Source organism: Zosterops lateralis, assembly GCF_965231275.1.
Source record: "Zosterops lateralis genome assembly, chromosome: 4".
NCBI lineage: Eukaryota > Metazoa > Chordata > Aves > Passeriformes > Zosteropidae > Zosterops > Zosterops lateralis.
The window spans coordinates 5,011,014-5,030,305 of NC_139765.1; the positions used below are offsets into that span (position 1 = coordinate 5,011,014).

The window sequence follows — 19,292 nt, forward strand, 5'->3', positions numbered from 1 at the left end:
TCTTCTTGAGGCCTCAGAAGAACAATATTCTTGGACAGAGCACAGGAAACTTTTTTTTTTTTTTTGTCAATTCCTCCAACACTGAATTGAATAGAAGGCATGAATTGTACCCATGTAAAAAAGTGTCTTCCAGTCCAGCGTTTTTTTGGCACATTTATGGACCATTGATGAAAAAAGAATGCCACAGATGATATAAAACCTTTCTATACAGCATTCAGGATGTCCATGTAAAAACAAAAATTAAGCCAATCTCATCCACACCTTAAGTCCCTCCTGAAATGGTGTTTACAGCACCTAAACTAAGTCCATTTGATAACTGCAATGACACTGTATGTGATGAGAAAGTGAGCACAAACTATATGAGTCTCCCTGATAAAAAATTTATTCTGGTGGCTAATTCCTTCCAGGAAAAAAAGACAAAAGCTGATCACACGTTACTTTCATCCAAGGGGTAGGGCAAAATCTGTAAGCTGAATTGTGGGCACAGGAAATATGAGAAGAGCAAGGTCTTGAGTTTTATAAGGGAGTTTTGGTGTGAAAAGCAATTAGTCTCTCTAAGGTCATGTCTGCAGGGATGATTTCAGACAGTCGGGAATTAACCTCGCCGTTTACTGAGCTGGCAGGACATGACACACTGTTGACCAGAAGCCAATGTAAAGATGCACAAAAAAATTTAAAATACTAAAGTGATCTCAGCCTATGGAATGACTACTGCTTTTTCTTTGTTCTGCCACCCAGTGACGGAAGTGAAGGAATTCAATGCTTCAAGGAATTCAAGGGTAATTTGTCCATGAGATTCTTGCAGCAAGGCAAAAATTCAAACAGTCCTGTAACTTAAGTATTGACAGTACATAAAAAACATGTTGCCTCTTATTTCCTTTTGTGCGTGACTTGCACACACCTGGTCTCAGACCCAATCTAGAGTCCAGCAGTGGAAGCAGATAAGGAGCCAACAGAAATCTACAGAAACACAACACAAATGTGTCACAATATTCAGTATTAAGTCTGTGTAAACTACTGGCTGTAAATCACACAAATCAAGTGGTCTAGAACTACTCAGTTCTAGAACATGAAGCAAAAGTGGTAAAACAGAAGGCCTGACTAGCACCAAGGAAAAACAGCATCTTAAATACTGGATCTACTGTTGCCCTACTTTTTAAGTCACTTCTAATACATGCAACAAACTGTCCAACCCATGTCTTTATATAACGATTTATGGTTTATTTCTTATATTAAGTATATGACCATGTAGATAAAATGTTTATTATATGATCTTTGCCGATGTTCTAGTTCTTGCATTTTGATTCTGAGGATTAGTTTCCAGGGTTTTGTGTTCCTCTCAGTACAGTCTTGCCAAAATTTAATGCTACCAGCCAGGTCTCTGAAGCAGATAAAGTTCTACCCCAAAGACATACAACATGCTATTTTCTCTTTTATGTCATTCTCCAGTCTGTATGTAGGAATAAAAAAAGAATTAAAAAAAAAAAAAGTGATGTCAACTTCTAGGAGACAGACTGATTTTGCAAACTTGCCCCTGGCTTTAAACTGAAAGTGAGGGGGCTCAGATTGGATATTAGGAAAGAATTCCTTTCTGTGAGGGTGGTGAGGCCCTGGGACAGTTTTCCCAGAGCAGCTGTGGCTGTCCCATCCCTGGAAGTGTTGCAGGCCAGGTTGGATGGGGCTCGGAGTAACCTGGGCTTGTGGAAGGTGTCCCTGCCCATGGCAGGGGGTTGGAACTGGATGATCTTTAAGGCCTCTTCCAATTCAAGCCATTCTATAATTCTACGAGTTCCTTCTTCCAAATTTCCACAAACTGCATTCTCCTATGGTTAGAAATGAAAAATATCCGTAAGCTTTAAAGCTTTGGATACAGTATGGAGAAGGTGGAAGTTACTGTATGCTGCAAAGCTCACCTATTGAATAGGTCTGGTTTTGCTATATAAGTAAATTTCTTCTCTGAGACTTGGAATTTCAAATGTAACCCCAGCACCCAGTCTGGTCTTGCGCGTCTGTGGTCTGGTCTGTAATTTTGCTTGCAGGGTAGAGAGGAAGATCAAAAGACTAAAACTGTCAGAGGTAAGAAAAAATAGGTACAGTTCTCTGTGACCATCACAATATTCAAGAGCTGAAATTAAATAACACATGATCTAATGGGAAAAAATACATCACAGCTGCCAGTGAAATCTTACTGACTTCAATCATAAGCTTCTCCAAGAAGTGTTTATGCATCGTGTTGCAAGTCAGAATACAAATCTCTTTGTTAGAAGAAGGTTGATGGACACCTAAAGCTCTGGCTTTGAAAGGGACCGCTTGGATGTTTTCAGTAAAAAAGGAATATTGTTTCATGTACAGACCTAGAACAAAACCAATAAGTTCATTGAGGAATCTGCTCATACCACGTTTCCACAATTAAACACACATTGTGGGAAAGCACTAAGCAATCAATTTCCTTTTACAGTGCTTCAACATTAAAAAAAACCCCATAGGGACATCTATGTCATCTTTGGTGCAGTTACAGAGACAAAAAATTCACTGGTTTAGGAAGAGAAGATGAATAGGCAACTCGTTAACACCAAAGGATTTCCTTGTCTGCCAGAAAAAATTGGAAACTGATCAGCCAATCAAGTATCAAACAGAAGACTGGATTTTAATCCATCTGCAGGGTAAGGCCATCATCTAGTAAAACCAGCACCGTTTACTTCTTCAGTGAGCCTTTGTGTCTACAAAAGACAAAATCTTTGGGTTTGATTACAGAAACGGAAGCATGGAAAAAGATTTCAACAAAAACCTTAACTTTCTGCAATACATATTTCATACTGCCAAATACATATGCAACCATTTAGTGATCCTTATTACTATAAGAAAGCGATTTATGAAAAGTGCTGATGAAAAAGAAATCAGCTAATCAAAAAACCCCCAAACACCTCCAAATAACAAGAACCACACTTAAAAAATGCCCATGAGATCAGCATAAGAGAGATCATTCTTAGTTTATTTATATACCTAAGCATGAACACTTATTTTTCCTCATTTCATTCAGAGCTCTTCTACAATTAAGGCTCCAATTCTACAATCAATAGAGTGTAGGCACAGAAATTCCACTCCATCTGCTGCTAGTAGGACTAAAAAGACCTGTGAGTGATCCAAAGTCCAATAATGTCAGTGGGGAGTTTTTCTATTTCCTTCGATGTACTTAGAAAGGGCATGTGAGGTCAGCAAGCTGCACTCCTTATTCTGTCAGAAATTCCACTGAGGCAGTGCAGTATCAGTCTCCACATAATTACATACATCTTCTTCCTGAAACTGAGGTCAGTCACATTAATCGTAATTTCATGAGAAAATGACTCTTGGAATTGAGCTAGCTCCGTAAAACAGAAACAAAATACATACTATACATTGGTCATGGCAATGTTTTGAGCTACCCTAAACAAATGCACTGTTTAGTTTTTAATTTTTTTTCTGTTCCTAGAGCTGGATTTGTTTATAAATGCCTGACAACACTCTAATGTTTCAGCACTGATTCTTCTGTTACACATCAAAAGCAGTAAAAACTAAATAAGCTACTCAGGCTCACCTGAGGCAATGGACTTGGGCAGATACTTTGGAAATAGATTTGTATCTATAACCAACTAAATGTTTGTCTCCATTTTAAAAAATATCAAAAATAACGGTGAATCATATTAACACGTGGTGCTAAATTTAAAACAGACATAACATGGAAATGTTCTCATCATTGCTGCAGTTATCTAGAACTTCAACCATGGGCTACTAGAAAATATAATGAAAACAAAATCCTAACCTAAATAAAACAAACCCTAAATAAAACAATTTTTTTCCAAGGATTTTTCCCTCTCACATTTGCTATCTGATAACAGTAGTAAAATAAATAAATAAATAGAAGAACATCATCCGCAAAAATGTCTATCAAGCCTGTCAGATCACTCATGGCTCAATGATACAATCCAAAAAGATTGGAATACATTCATCATTTGCTAGATGGAGATTTGCAGCTTCACAAATCACACTGTACCATCAGCACTGAGAATGTCAGTCTCTGTTTTCCTCTGGGGTTGGCTCTTCCTTTAATAAAACATTTAACTGTTTCTGTGCACATGAAAGGAAAAGTTCCAAACTATGCAGATTTCTCTGACGGACAACTTCATCAAGCTGTTGAAATAAAAGAAAAATAAAAATCAATCAACTTTAAGAAAACCTGAAAACAAATGTCAGCAAAAATCCAACCATATCTAACAACAAAAATTCAACAATTAAAGAACCTAAGTAATTTCAATGTGTATAATTTAGTAACAACTTTTCAATGGAGTATTTGAGTTTCTCCAAAATAAAATGCACACAAAGCTAAAAGTAACTTTAAAGCTGTTTAATTCTACACAATCTATTTGAGACTGCTAAACAGCCTAGCTGCCATGCTAGGTAAATCCCCACAGAAATGACAACTGTTGCTTTTATAAAAAATACTGCTTCAGTTTAAAAGTGATCACTATATATAACTGCATGTTCAAAAATTCAAAGCCTACTGGTAATTTAAATGGCAGCATGTTTAAGTAGTTCCCAGAGGAAAAGTCAATATATTTGCTATTTACTTAGCTTGTTCCTACATTTTATCCCCTAATGCCAAATAATGTGAAATATATAAAAATACAACTTTACAGTATAGACAATCTTCCCCACCAAAAAAGATAAGAACACCAGAGCAAGATTTGGCAGGTTATGTCACATAAATGACAAAAATACGGTTTACTGAAAAGCATTTGAATTTCTTTAACATAAACCAAGAAATAAAATGCACTTCAAAATTCCTCCTATTTGAATGTCGAAGTTCAGACATCAAACAAATATTATCAGAACTGAGAGATGTTTTCAATCCTTTAATCAGCCCAAATTCAATTGAACATCCATATAACGACAACACAGGGTGAGACTGAAAGGTAGTGGTACAAGGCACAAAAGTTATGCCACTCAAGGGAAAGGAAGGAATGGAATTTTGAAGAAGTCAGCACTTCTGTCAGACTATTGTACAGAAGTTCATATGCAATGGAAAATGGTAGGTTTTTCAAAAAAATATATCTGACTCATATATCTTGGACTCATAGCTTTAATTACAGCTTTCAACAAAAGCCAATCTGTTTATCAGTCAGCAGTCCAGTTAATTGCTCTAACAGTCACTTGAATGCCCATTTTGTTTTATAACAGATAGGCTATTTTTAAAAATTTCATCACAGAATGCAAGGCAAGGATAGTGACAGCCTCCCACTTCTCTTTGAAAATGCACTCAGGATAAAGTAGCAGCGCTGTGATTTAATACACAAAGGGAAACATTTTTATGAGCCTGTGCTTTTCTGCTCCATATATTCCTCTAATTTATGCAAAACCGGGTAGTTAGAATACTTTGGCAATTTGTTTCAACAGAGATGGATATATCAGATCTAGTCACCAGCAGAACACACACATTTTTCTAAACAGCACACAATCATAAAACTCCTTCAGTAATAGGAGGGTAAAATCACAGGATGGTTTGGGTTGGGAGGGAGTTTAAAGATCACCCAATTCCAACCCCCTGCCATGGCTAGGGACACCTTCCACTGGACCAGGCTGCTCAGAGCCCCATCCAACCCAGCCTGCCAATGTTTCTACTTCTGCAAATTTTCAGCAGTTCACAATTTTGTATCTCTCTGCAAAAGCAGGCATTAGGGCTCCATACACAGCCTGATGAGAACCTAGCCCACTGATTTACAACAGATTTTAAAGCAGATCTAATTCAAATAAATGACAGAAAAGTCTGTTCTTGATATATTCAAGTAACAGCTGCTACTGACAGGAAAATGGAAGAAACAGCAAACTGATCTCTAAAGAAGCTGGAAGAGTCTGGAATAAGTGGACAAAAAACCCCACACTCTGTTATGCTGGTGCATTTCCTCTGATTTGAAAACTCTCTTGCCTCCTTTGTATCTTCTGTACCAAAACATTTTGCTTGAGGAAGTTTGCAGGTTTTTTGTGTGCTTGTGATCCATATTTCTTTGGGGAATGAATAGACAGATATAGCACACTTCACATAATATCATCTGTTGCATGTTAAGAAAGAACATGAGATACCTCTTTCTATAATTAATATAATTCTCACATTATGTCATCAGATTCTCTTGCTTCTGTTAGGTGTATCAATTGGAGAAGTTCAGCATGAAACTGAATTTTAGGGGTTTCCTTTTATTGCATATTATATCATTACACACCTAGACAGTTCTGTACTGAGCTTTGACCACAAGCTTTGGCTAAACTCTCCATTTTCTTTTCTTGCAGCCTTTCCTTGCAAATTCTGCTTTAAAGAGACCAGAGCAGCTCACCAGATGCGTGTTCTGATATGCTGCTGTTAACTTTCTTTACCAAGGCTGCAATCTCAAATTGTATAGGATTAAATTTATTTCACCAAGTACTAAAGTAAATGTTTAATGCCTGTAATGATTGGCTGCAGCACGAAAAAACCAGAATTTCTTCAGGCTTGAGCAAGATTTTAAAAGTCTCAAATGAATTAAGTACACATTTGAGGAACCTTTGTTGAACTCAAGTGGTTAGTTGGTAGTCTCCATTTGTGCATAAGGGAAGTTTATTGCTTGTTAAAAGTTTATGTAAATGCAGTAACATAAAACTTGAGAATTCAGTTCTCCCTTGTTTGCTCAGTTTATGAATATGCATTGCCTTGAGCAGGACATTCTAAAAATCTTCAATGCTACAGCAAATGACAAAACAACCCAGAAAGGCTTGGGATGTTCACAAAACACAAAAAGGGATGCAACAAATGATGCTGGCTTTGAAAATGTACATTTGAATGCATTTAGAAGGAGAACATGCTTGTTAATGAGAAAATTGGCTTGGCTGGGAAATAGAAACAAATGAAGCTTTTTATTGTTTAATGAACTGTTAGCAATGGACACAGCTTGTTTGAAGAGTGCCTCCACACTGCTGTGCTCCTGCTTGCATAATACACCAAAAATGGGAAAATTTATAAGATATTTTAAATCTCACTTTCCCAAACAGTCTCCTCTCTATATTTTCAGGTCCTGTTCACTTCATGGAATGATCTCATTATTTAAACAAACATAAAGGGACATCTGGCAAATTCAAAACTGAATGTGACTCATATGCAAATGTAATCAGTATGAATAATATATTTGGGCTGGAGTATTCACACAACCAACCCAACCCAACTATTCTGATTCTATACATGCTGAAAAATGTATCCTGTTGGTTCAGATTTGCCAAGAAAGGGCATTTTCCTACACCATATTGTTAGTGTTGTCATTGCTATTCAATATTTCTCTTTCACTCTATGAAATCTATTGGTTCAAAGTTCCAAAATTCTTTAGACTGTGTCCAGTTGGTGGAGCTTTCATTTGTTCAAAGCTTTAATGTTCCGGAACTTCATTATTTTAAGTTACTCAACAGCATCTTTTAAATTGGTGTAGATTTTTATTTTCTTTTCCTTAAGAACCAGAAGTTGCCTTGCTAGGCACTTGTATGGATCCTGCTGAGAAACTGGATATATGAGATTTGGAAAAAAATACTTCTTGAATTCTTCCCACTCTCCTCCAGACATTTCATTTACCAAAAATAAGCAGAATGTTGCAGGACCACATTCAGTGCTGTCTGTTCCCCTCTCTTTAAAGCTTCAGTCCACCTCTCAGATCTAAGTACAAAGATGCCTGGATGAGGCTCCCTGTGGGGTCTCACCTCAGCCATACCCACAGGCCACCCAGGATGAGGTGCCTTTGAGCCATGCAAGGCACCACCTGAAGGCACAAGCCCCAGCAGAACTCCTGAGTGGATGCAAGAACTTTGGACTTGGGAAATGGAAAAAAAAAAAAAAAAAAAAAAAAAAAAAAAGGCACTGTACTACCACCCGGAGAATGCTTCCACCCCATGCTGCTCTATTTCAATTTAGGTCAATCCATCTTCCCCTGCATCACTTCAGCCACCCAAAGCTCAAACCAAAGCAAAGTTAACCACTATTCTTAGCTCTTATATTTTCCTAAATTTATCTTACCTTTCAATTTTTCTGTGAAATGGAAAGAAAGTCTACATGAATGATGCCTAAAACAGAAATTAGATTCTTACACAAACAACTGAATGTGCACACCTTCCATATCTTTCCCCTTGCAATATCTACCCGCAAATAGGTTTGTTTTCATGGCATTCATGCTTATCTCCCTCTATTAAACATTCACCAGCTTTTAAAAATACTTCAAATTACTAGAGGAGAAACCCAGCCAGAACTCAATAAATAACTCCTGTATGTCAGAATTATACTCTCTTTCTAGTAACTAATAAAATAGTACATGGAAAATAAAATTTTATGTTAAGCACTGAAGGATATAAGATGAAATTCTGATCTTACCACAGTAAAGTATATTTTGTTATTAATCTCACTGTGGCCTGAAGTTCACCCAGGAAAGTGAAGAAAACAAAATTAATGTTAAATATGGCTCTTCAATTTTTCTGTCTATATAAATATAAAACTGTATCAAAGTGCATTTTTCAAAATTATTTCTCAGATAATATAACTTCCCAATACCAAATGTGTTCGCAGCTGGAGAAATAGTAGCTACATTTATTCAAATACATATTGAAAAATTTACCTGTATCACAAATGCTAATTAGAGTATTAATGTATTCAGTAGCAGTTCAGCTCACTACTCTGGCTCTGTGATACTAACAGGAGTAAAAACTGCTATCTTCTTTTTATCATGAAATTCAACAAATACAATGACCAGAGATTAAAAAAGAGCAGAGATGTTGAGGAAGAAAGCTTTTAATTGTATTTTTATTACTGTTGTTTTTGTAGTTGATCGCACATAAAATAAATAAAAAGTACTGCCATTTTATTGTAATGAGGTATAGCAGTTTCCCAAAGACCATAAAATCAGAAATAAGTTTTTGAGTCCTGTTACTTTTCCAGCAAGACTGCAAAGAAGTTCATAGAGAAAATATTCCAGCAATGATATTTATGCCTATATTCATCAACATAGGAGGAAGGGTCAGTGGGAGAAGACTTAAAATCCTTGTTCCTCAAAGAAAATCATGTTCATCCAAAGACAGGAAAATTTCAAATGCAAAATGAATGTTTTAGAGAATTGAAAACACAGGTGGATGTGTGAAGAGAATAGGTTCTGAAGGTGGATTTAAGCAGCTGATAATAGGCTTTCCATTTATCTACTGTTTACAAGTGGCTGCTGGTTGAATAGGATTCATCACCAAGGCATTTCTTTGAAGTGAAATATTGATTAGCCACAGGTAATTATTCATAGACATCAGCCTGGTATAATTTCATATTTTTCAGAGGACTTGCAGTATAAACATTCTCACGTATTTCCTGCCACTCTCTGAGGAATGTTCAATAGCAAGGGGACATTTTGACACTGGAGATAAAAACAATTAAGCTTTGTTGTAATAATTAATAGTTTACCCTAGTTTATTTAGTCTTAATTTCTCTATGTATTTTTTATTACTGATAAATATACTAAAGCTACACCTCTTTGCTGTTTGCAAGCTGATTTCTGTTTGCTATTTTTCTGTATGGTTTTGTATTATATAAATTTACTAACAAAAAAACTTAGATATAAAATAAAGAATGATGACAGGCATACTTCAGACTATATTTTTTTACAATTTAGTTAAACAACTTTTCTGAAGAAAATTAATATAGGACTAAACAATTCCCATTTTTACTTGAAAAGAATCTGGAATAATTTTTCATTTTATTCTATAGTTTTAACTTGGCACTCTTTGATCAACACACAGATGGATGTGTCCATGGAGAGCAGAACACCAGTCAAAAGTGCTGATGATGACAGATTGCTTTTCTAAATACTTCTGTATTTAATTATTAAGGACTAGAGGAACAAATTTAAATCCCTTTGAAATCAGTGGAACCAGGAAGAAAGTATAAGGAAGAAATTATAGTGATACTTGATTTGTTCGTGTATATAAATAATTTACTAAAAAATTCTGTCAGTGGCACTCCCTCCTCTGTGCAGGGACTTGCTTGAAAATGACAACATGCTAAAAATATGGTGAGTTGCTCCTGGAGGAGGGAATCCAGATGTAATGCAACTTCTTGCTTAGAGTCAACCATTGATGTTGCAACCAAATCAGCCTTTAGGTATTTTTGTTTATCCTAATTCCATGTACATCTGTACCTAACAACAGTTACTTAACAATAGATAATTATTTCAAAATAATTTTGGCATCAGTCTGAGCTATAAATTACGGTTATGGTCTTTCTGAACAATGATCTGAACTTCATTTCTAGGTGAATAAATGGTTGCATTTTAAATCTGTGATACTTTCTAAATGTTTTTAGAGACAAAATATTTTGCAAAAATAATGGCTTTTCATGTATGATCAAAACCTTAACTATTGCAGGCTCCTCTTGGCCCAATTGATGGTGCAAAGCACTACTGCAACTTAGTGCTAGGATTGCACTGGATATTGGCCAAAAACCCAGTCCAACAGCCCCCTGCAGTGTAATTAAACACTCATCAGTGTCCTCTCACTGCTTGATTGGTCAATGTTCCTCTTGGAGGAAAATTCAAACACAAAGGGTTTGCTTTGTACAATTTTTATGATATAAAGACAAGTTTTTTTGGGTTTTTCCCCCCACACAACTAACCCCCTCCAGTGAATGAGCCTGACACGATCCTGAAAGGTTCTGTAGCTGCAGAAGTTCAGCTACATGATAATATTTTCTAGTAAAACTATGGGTCCAGAACTCTTTCTCGGTGCACTAACATGAACTTCTCTGCACAGATTCAACAGAAGGCTTTAAAAAAATTCCCTAGCACATTAAATAGAACATCCAGAAAAATTATTACCTTGAGGAACCTGCAAATCTGAGAGCTGGATGAGGAAACAATTAACTACTTCCTCTCATTTCTATAATGGATGAGAAGGAAAACAGATCCATATGGTACATACGTGCAGCAGAGCTTATTTTAGAGTTAATCCCAGGACAGGACATTTTTGTCTGTCCATCTGTGAATTTCTACTATTGATAACACTAAGAATATAAAAACAAGGTTCTTCACAGTTGTAATTTATACAATATCTGCTACACATTAGAAAGTCATTAGTGTTCAAGACAACCTCTAGGAAAGAGTGATGTTTAATAAATTATATTGCCATGTGAAAATGTTTTTTCTTTTTCCCCTTTAAATAAATAATGCTGCAACTTCTAAACCTCAAGGATTTTATGCTCTGAATTTGATCATTAAAATAATACCATATGTTGGACACATCTTTAAAACAGATTTGCCTAGTTTGCTGAAGGTGGTGGGAAAACACCCTGTCAAACCTCTCAGAATCTCCACTGTCTCCCAGCTGGACCCAGGAATGTAAGAAAATACTAACTTTTCTTCATATAAATACAAGAAAGAAATTTGCTTTCAATTAAGGAAACTAGATCAAGTGCAAAAAGAACTAAAAACGGTTGCAGCACCTGCTCAGACTACTGCAGAAGGTGAAAAATAGGTATTTTCTAAGCCCACAAAAATTATATATATATATATATATATATATATATATATATATTTATGTGCATTAGCACATGAGAAATCTCTGCAGTGACCTACCTACTTAACAGGTAACAAACATGACCAAATTATTTATAGACTATTGCCATACACCAAAAAAAGGAGTTACCATAATTGCTACTATAATTGCTGACTGCTTCAGCAATCTGACTGTTGTGGTTTTAAGTCTCAGAGTCAAGGTTCTGAAAACAAAAATACAGAAATACATGCAAACAGTGTCTTCAAAATCTCTGACTGACAAATGGTTAATATTTGGCCCTGGAAAATGCCTGCACAGCTTCTGGAACACAATGAATTACAGTCTCCACAAGGCAGGCACAAGCAGAAGACTGACCACAATGTGGCCAAATTCATCAGATCACTTCCTCTGATATGAAAAAAGAGAACTACAGATTTACAACAGCATCTAAATAAAGGATTTGTAAGTGAATCAGACTGGTTTCTATCCTGGCTTGTCAGACCCTGAGTGCTCACAGAATGTAGAAATCCTTAATAGTTTTCACTCCAATTGTTTTAAGCAACCAAGTCAGTCTTAGGCACTATCACATCCTGATTCAATACAGCTACAAATGACTTGGCAGAAATCACACAGAGCTTCTGTGGAGCTTCAGAAACCCAACTTGCCACCTCTCCAGGAAAATGCCTGAAGACTATCAGACCATGCTTCCTGAAAAGCCCTGAGTGCAGGGCTGGGTGACAGATCTGCTGTCCAAGATTTGCTTCACTTATCAGTATGCAAACCTGCTCCAACTTAATCCACAGTAACCGCTTGGCTAAAAGCAACAATCTTCCTACACATAAAAATTGCTATTGTTATCAAACCAAATAAAAGATACTATCTGATGGGCTCGTGTTGAGTCATGCTCACGGAATTGCCTTACAGTACCCAGATGATATCTACAGAACTGGATTAATTAAGCCTCACTGAAAAGCAAACAGCAAATACAGGCATTAATCAGAACAATCTTTTTTGTTACTGTGAACACGTATTTTGCATTATCTGTGAATAAGTATGTAAAATAGAAATAATCACTGCATCCTAAGTGTTTGCAGTGTATACAAACTGAAAAAAAATTACCCTAATAATGTGCATGATTGTGAAACCACAGTTGTATACCTGCCCTTCCATTGCCATGGGTGCTTTCTAAACATCAATATCTAATGTGATCCTTCATGAACAGAAGGCTGAGAGGAGCACAACTTCCTTCCCTCTGAGAAGGGTAACAGGGGGTTGATAACACAAGACAGAGAATCACTGCTTTAGGCTGGGACGTGAAAAAAAAAAAGATGCTATATGGAAAGCTGGAGCTACAAATAACATAATGAGTCAGACTGTAATTAATCTACCTCGATATCGAGGAGACTGGGGTTGAATCATGATTATCTGAAGGTTCCTGTGAAACTCTGACACTATCTGCCACAATCTCTAAAGCAAAGTGTCCCTTAACAACACACTGGAGTTTGGTAAATAGAAGCAGCAGGAAAAAAAAAAATCCCACCTCTTGGTTTCGAGGAACTCTTGATTTAACAGCCAGGTTTTCATTCAAATGAAGCTTTAAGATGTGACAGGATGAGACAGTACATTCTAGAAGTCATGGGCAAAGATGATATCACATGAAATGCAGGTATCTTTCTAAAATTACCATTGTAGAGTACAGCTGATGGATTCACATGAAGAAATTAAACGGGGAAAAACAGCCTGCAGCAAATCTGTGATAAATTTAGTGTTGAATCTGTGGCAATATACAAGCCTTAAAATAAATAATTACACATTAAGGTTCAGGGAATAGAAAAATTAATGTCCAACAATCCAGACAGAAATCTTTGACCCCACATTTACTACTGGACTTCTTCAATATTGAGAAGATTGAAGATATAATGCTTTTTTTACTGACAGTAACATCTTACTGGAAAACTCAGTTTGGAGTTTGAAGTCAAGCTACTACAGCAAAATTCAGGGCAAGCAGTTCACAAAGCTGCAGCTGCAACAACGTCATCCAGACCAGACCTGCTTGTTTCGCAACTCACACGGACTGGGTACCCATGGCTCTCTCAGCAGGTCATCACTTTACAACACCACAGGCAGGAAGATTCTAAAGGAGGAGGGAGAAATCACCAGAAGGACACAACAATCTGCAGGATTTCTGCTCCACGCGGATCCAAATCCATCCTGCAACCGCCAGCCAGGGGAGACTCCTCAACTGCTCAACTCAAGAGTTCCTGCCTGGCTACTCTGCTGCACTTCCAGATGCAAATTTGTGTCAAAGCTTTGCTGAGAAATTACACCAAGAACTCACGACCACAGAGAGAACAGTGGTTTTTCACATCGGTAATACCTTGTTTCACATTATTTAAAAAAACCCACAAAAACCAGAAGAAACTGTTGCTTAGCAGGGTGGGGTGGAGGGGAAGGGCAAGGAAGGGAAAGAATATACTTGACCAAATTATATGAGTCAGTAGCCTGCAGCCAAAGCAGAAAAAATAACATATATACTCATTAATGATAAGTCATTGAAGCATCTTGCTGAATTTCTAACACACATAAAATCTTTACGCTTTTAATGCAAAAAGTAAACAGAGAACCACATCTCTTTGCTCCATCTATCTAATCTTGGTATTGCTGTAGGTAATAAAATTTATTTCTTTACATTTTTCTCTAACTTTATAGACAACTTGATTGAATCTCAAATTTTGATCCCACTGGCTTTGCTGCAGGAATCCAATTGCAGGAAATAATCATAGGAAAGATCCATCAAAATGCATATGGTAAGGCCAGCTTTCCCATTTACTTTTTTAAAATCAAAGTTCAGCAGAAGTATAAAAATAGTAAAAGTCATACCTGAAAAAAAGAGCAAAGAAGCTGCAAGATTTGGGGTAAAAATACCTTGAGTTTTCCTGTGTATAAACCACTATGAAAAGTCTCAGATAATTCCTCAGGTAAAAGAGTAAGCAGATAAAACTACTGAGGTTCAAGTATCTCCACATAAAAAGACTTGGGTGTAAATGGGAACCAGCTCCAAAAACCCAAACAAACCCTAAACTACAAATATTCCTCAGCTGTAGGAAAACACAGCTCAGAACAGAATAAACCATCCTCATACACAAAGTTATCTACTAATTTTATTTGTGCAATGAATAGGAGAAAAAAATAGTTTTCCCTCAAAACTCTACAGCCAAGACAATGTGCCAAGTTATGTGACTTTGTGGTGGCTCTGCAATTACTCTGGGCTTATCTTATCCTGGTACATGGACAGAGAAATTCTACAGAGCACCTCGTTAAAACCACTGTGATTTCTGGATCTTTGCAACACAAACACAGAGACCACAAAACTGCCCCTGCATGTCATGGAAACAGTGGAGAAAAGAGCCTTCTGTATTCTGTCCTTGTCTCTTTGGGGCTCAACTCCAGTGTAATTAAAATGGTATCACAAAAATCTAGGGATGGAAGAGACAGTGACCCAACTTCTGATCCTTGCACTGGGAACTCATAATAAAATCAATCAGAGTGGAACAATTGCCTCTTCTCTTTTGCAATCTGACAACCTTGCAGGTGCATGCCAAAATGTCTTTGCTGAGCACGGCCATCATTAACTTTCTAAGACTTTAGGGTCCCCTTGGTGCTAAGAGAATGGTACATCAGGGACTTGGAAAAAGCCAAGAAGTTGACCTATGACTAAGAAAATAAAACTGCAGATGATATTCTTAGCTTTAATTAATCCAAGTGATCATATTGAACTGATTAAACTTTCCATCTAGTACAAAGCAACGTGGATTACACTAACTTAAAGATCAAATTTATGTTACAAAATACTTAATTGTACATACTCATAAATTGTGAATTAAGAAATGACAGTGAAATACAAATCTAGTTACAAGCATATAGATGAATTTGAAAGACGAAGACAGCAAATAATTTAGGTTTTATTTTAATACAAATGAAAAATAATCCCCAAAGTCCTCCTCCTCCTCAAAACATTCACTTATTCAGTGTCATAGAATATTAGATGCTTAATCTTCCAAATTCAGCTGACCTAACTTTTTCCCTAGGATGGCAAGATAAGGGCATCCATGTTCATTTGCATAGATATTTCTGGGGTTTGTTGTTCTTGCTCTTTGTTTTTTTGTCTTAAATTAGCTACTCTTGGTTAATCAAAACATCTGAAAACGCCCATGGACAAGAGCCACAAGTTGCACTAAAAATGCTTAATCCAACACATCTAATCAAGAACTTTAATTTTTTTTTCTCTACTCAGTATCAAAACATATTTGGAGAAAGTCAAACAGAACACGAAACAACCAATCTTCAAACAGATGATCTGGTTACAATTCTCACATTTCCACAAGTACAGCACAAAATCCTAACATGGAGAGATGAATCAGGAGCAGCACAGGAGAGCCTCACTTACAGGGGGCCTGAGGTGTGTAAGGATGCCCTGCTTCCTCCTGTCACACACAGCCTTCCTGATGGACAACAGAGACTTTTGGGAGCCTCCTCTGCCCTCTTACCAAATATTTGCAGAATAGAGGGACCCTGGATGACAGATCTTGCCTTTCCTTGGACCTCAGGTGTTGCCAAATCACTTGATGATGAGAAAACCACACCACTCTGTGCTGATAGATAGATCTGGGTGACATTAGTACAGTGCACACTGCAAGTCTTTATTCATGTGAATACTCTATATGCAGAGAGCCAGCTGAATAATTATGTGTTTGCGGAGCAAATCCAAAGTTACTCTTACAGTAATTAAGATGACACACATTGGATTAAAAGCACAATATGTCTCAATCACAAGAGCAGCTTTGAAACAGTGTCGTATCCAGTCATCTCATTGCTGAACATTATAATTCATCCTGTTATTTTTTCCACTTTTTGGCTTTGATAGCACAATATTTTCTCAGTAATAACACCACTTGATTTCAGTCTCAGCTGGAATCTCGCCTGACTAAAGAGTACATGCATAATCTCAGTCTTTGTAGATTTATACACTGTGGCACAAAAGGATATATGAAACAGTTTTAACTTAAGTAAAGAATTTCAAACTGGCAATTTTACGCTAAAGTAATTGCAGAAAACCCTACAATAGGCTATGTATGTAGTTTCAACTAAATTGCTTTCATCAGCATAAATGATCACTCAAAGAGTTTGAAAATTATAATTTTGGTTATTTAAAAATTTCCTTTGTATTTCAATGAAACTAAGTGGCAGAGAATTGTATTTTCCTCCTTTTCCATCTGTTAAAGGCAGAGCACTATAATTTCCAGGAAATTAAAAATTCTCTTCAATGCACGATGTTTCGCTATTGAAAAGTGGCAGAAAAAAAGCCAAAATGTCCTCTGAAGAAAAATGCCTGACAGGATCAATCAATAAAAATACTATATTCCTCCATAGGAGACTATAACTTCCTTTTAATATTTAGAAACAATAATTTTAAAGCTTATAGAGATCTAAAAGTTCAGGAAGAAATGCCAGGCTCACTCCTGTATCCCGTGCAGATACATCACACTGCTTCAGAATCCTTATCCACAGAGGGGAAAAGGAGAGCCAGGTGCACCAAACTCATCTCACACTACAACTTCAAATAATTCCCTGGCTTAATCATTTGGATTCATACTCCTCTTTGAGCTGGGAAAAGGAACAGTGTGAAAATGCTCCTAAAGCCTCAACGTAAATGTTTCCTTAATCCTATTAAAGCCACGAAACAGGCCCAGCTGAAGGGAGAAGGAAACTGAGCTGAGGAACTCTCAGTGACCCCATCACCACTGTCTCTCTTGGCACTGACCTGGTGGTCACAAGCTCACCCTGGGCATGGCACAGATGTCCTGACATGTCCTGACATCAGGTGGAATCAGGACATCACCGTGGGCACCCCAAGGACACACAGGATGGTGCTGTGTTCTGCAGCAAAACAAAGTTTTGCACTGGTCACCTGCAGCAGCTGAGTGATTAAAATAGCCGATGCTATAGAAGATAGGATTAAGTATTATTGAATGTCACTTTGTTGCTTTACACAGGACTTTATGTTCCCCAAACATGACACTGAATTCAGCCAAAAATGATACAACTTCATTGCTTTTCTTTAAAAGTCAGAAGAAGGGGGGAAAAAAGTTGAAAGAAAAATACTCAAGGTGACACCACACTTTAAAAACTGGGAAACTGGTCTGTTAAAATGTGTTGGTGGTAACATTTAGGGTTTGGACTCCCATTAATGGGGCCCCAGGGAAAATATAAACACTCTTTCTGAAATTAAATCTTGAGTTTGCCCACCGCAGTCTTGTTTTCAGCTTCAGCTGCTGGCACTTCAGCCTGCAATTGAGGCCTTGCATCAAATGCCAAGCCAAACATTCAGGAACAAGAATGGTAATGACACCCTATTTTCTTCTAAGGCACATTAAAATATAGCGAGTATTATTAAAAAAAAAAAAAAAAAAAAAAAAAAGAGATCACTCATTTGAGATTAATAACTTAAAAGAAACTGATTTTTGTAACCTCTCCCACTTGCACTTGTCTTCAAATAATAAACCTTCAGAAGAAAGCTGTGCTTGACTCTTGAAATCAAGCACACTTGCAAAAGAGTAACACGTATCAAAGTTCTGATAATAACTGCCTTAGGGCATAAGCTTTACCTACAAGAGTTCAAAACTAAATTCTCTGGTTTTGATACATGATTTTTCAGGTGACTTAACACGAATGGATCAATAAATGGAAGTCACTAATTTGTAACCCAAGTTTCTCAGGTGGGATCCTTCCTGTTCACAGGGATATGATACATTCACATCAGAGCTCTGTTACTGGAACACCTCCTACTAGAAACTCTTTAAGTTAGCTCTTGTATTCTCACATTCTTTTCCTAAAAACTGTGGTCAAAGTGCGAGTGTGCTGCTCCAGCTGTCAGTTTTTCCCTCTCTCTCCCAAATCTCCAGCATTCTGTAATCTCTCCATGTAGATGGATCTAGAGTAAGGGATGCAATGTAAGACACAGCCCCTGTTCCAGAGAAGGAATTGAGATCTCTTGCCCATGAGGGGAATAATCAGCCCTGCCTATCCTAATCCCAGCTCCTCTGATGTCTCATGGTGCACAGGAACTATCCCCTATATGGGAAAAATTGCAGTCTAGATCTACATGGGATGTATGGAGTTTCTCATATTAACACTTCTCCAAGACATTCAATCCCTGATGTGAATCCGGGTTGAAAATTGATCTGACTCAGAGATCAGACTGTACCCATGATTCAAAACAAGGATTAACAATAACTTACCTGCCATGGGTAGGGAGTTTGAAGAAACTGCCAATTTACCAAAGAGACAGAGAAAAGGGTGCACCAGGAATTCATACAGGGCTTGTTCCACCAATAATACACAATGTTAGAATATAGGACATAACATACTTTAGCCTGCTACCCAACAAATGAGTGAATCCCAAGCTTTATCTTTAAAATCAGCCCCTCCATGTGAATAAAAAAGTGAGACCAAGTAGGTGTCAATTCATGGCCTAACCAATAGCACTGTGTAGAAACTCTGCACTTTTATCTAATTTCTTTAATCAGAGGGTGGTGAGACACTGGAGCAAGTTGTCCAGAGAAGCTGTGGATGCTCCATGCCTGGAAGTGCTCAAGGCAGGGTTGGATGGTGCCCTGGGTGATCCAGTGGGAGGTGTCCCTGCCCATGGTGAGAGACTTGGAACCCAACAT

The 19,292-nt window shown here is 37.2% G+C and overlaps 1 protein-coding gene across 4 annotated transcripts in view; it reads right to left on the reverse strand.

Annotated features, from left to right (window-relative positions):
* Positions 1 to 2,607: 2,607 nt before the first annotated feature.
* CCDC91 (coiled-coil domain containing 91) overlaps positions 2,608 to 19,292 on the reverse strand; it is a 109,507-nt gene continuing 92,822 nt past the window's right edge. For 3 of the 4 annotated variants that reach the window (XM_083860167.1, XM_083860169.1, XM_083860170.1), the window contains one exon: positions 2,609 to 4,167. In XM_083860167.1, the coding sequence (XP_083716293.1) occupies positions 4,048 to 4,167 (120 nt within the window). In that variant the 3' untranslated portion in view covers positions 2,609 to 4,047. Of the gene's footprint in view, positions 4,168 to 19,292 lie in introns of all 4 variants that reach the window. The other variant, XM_083860168.1, reaches the window with a different exon arrangement.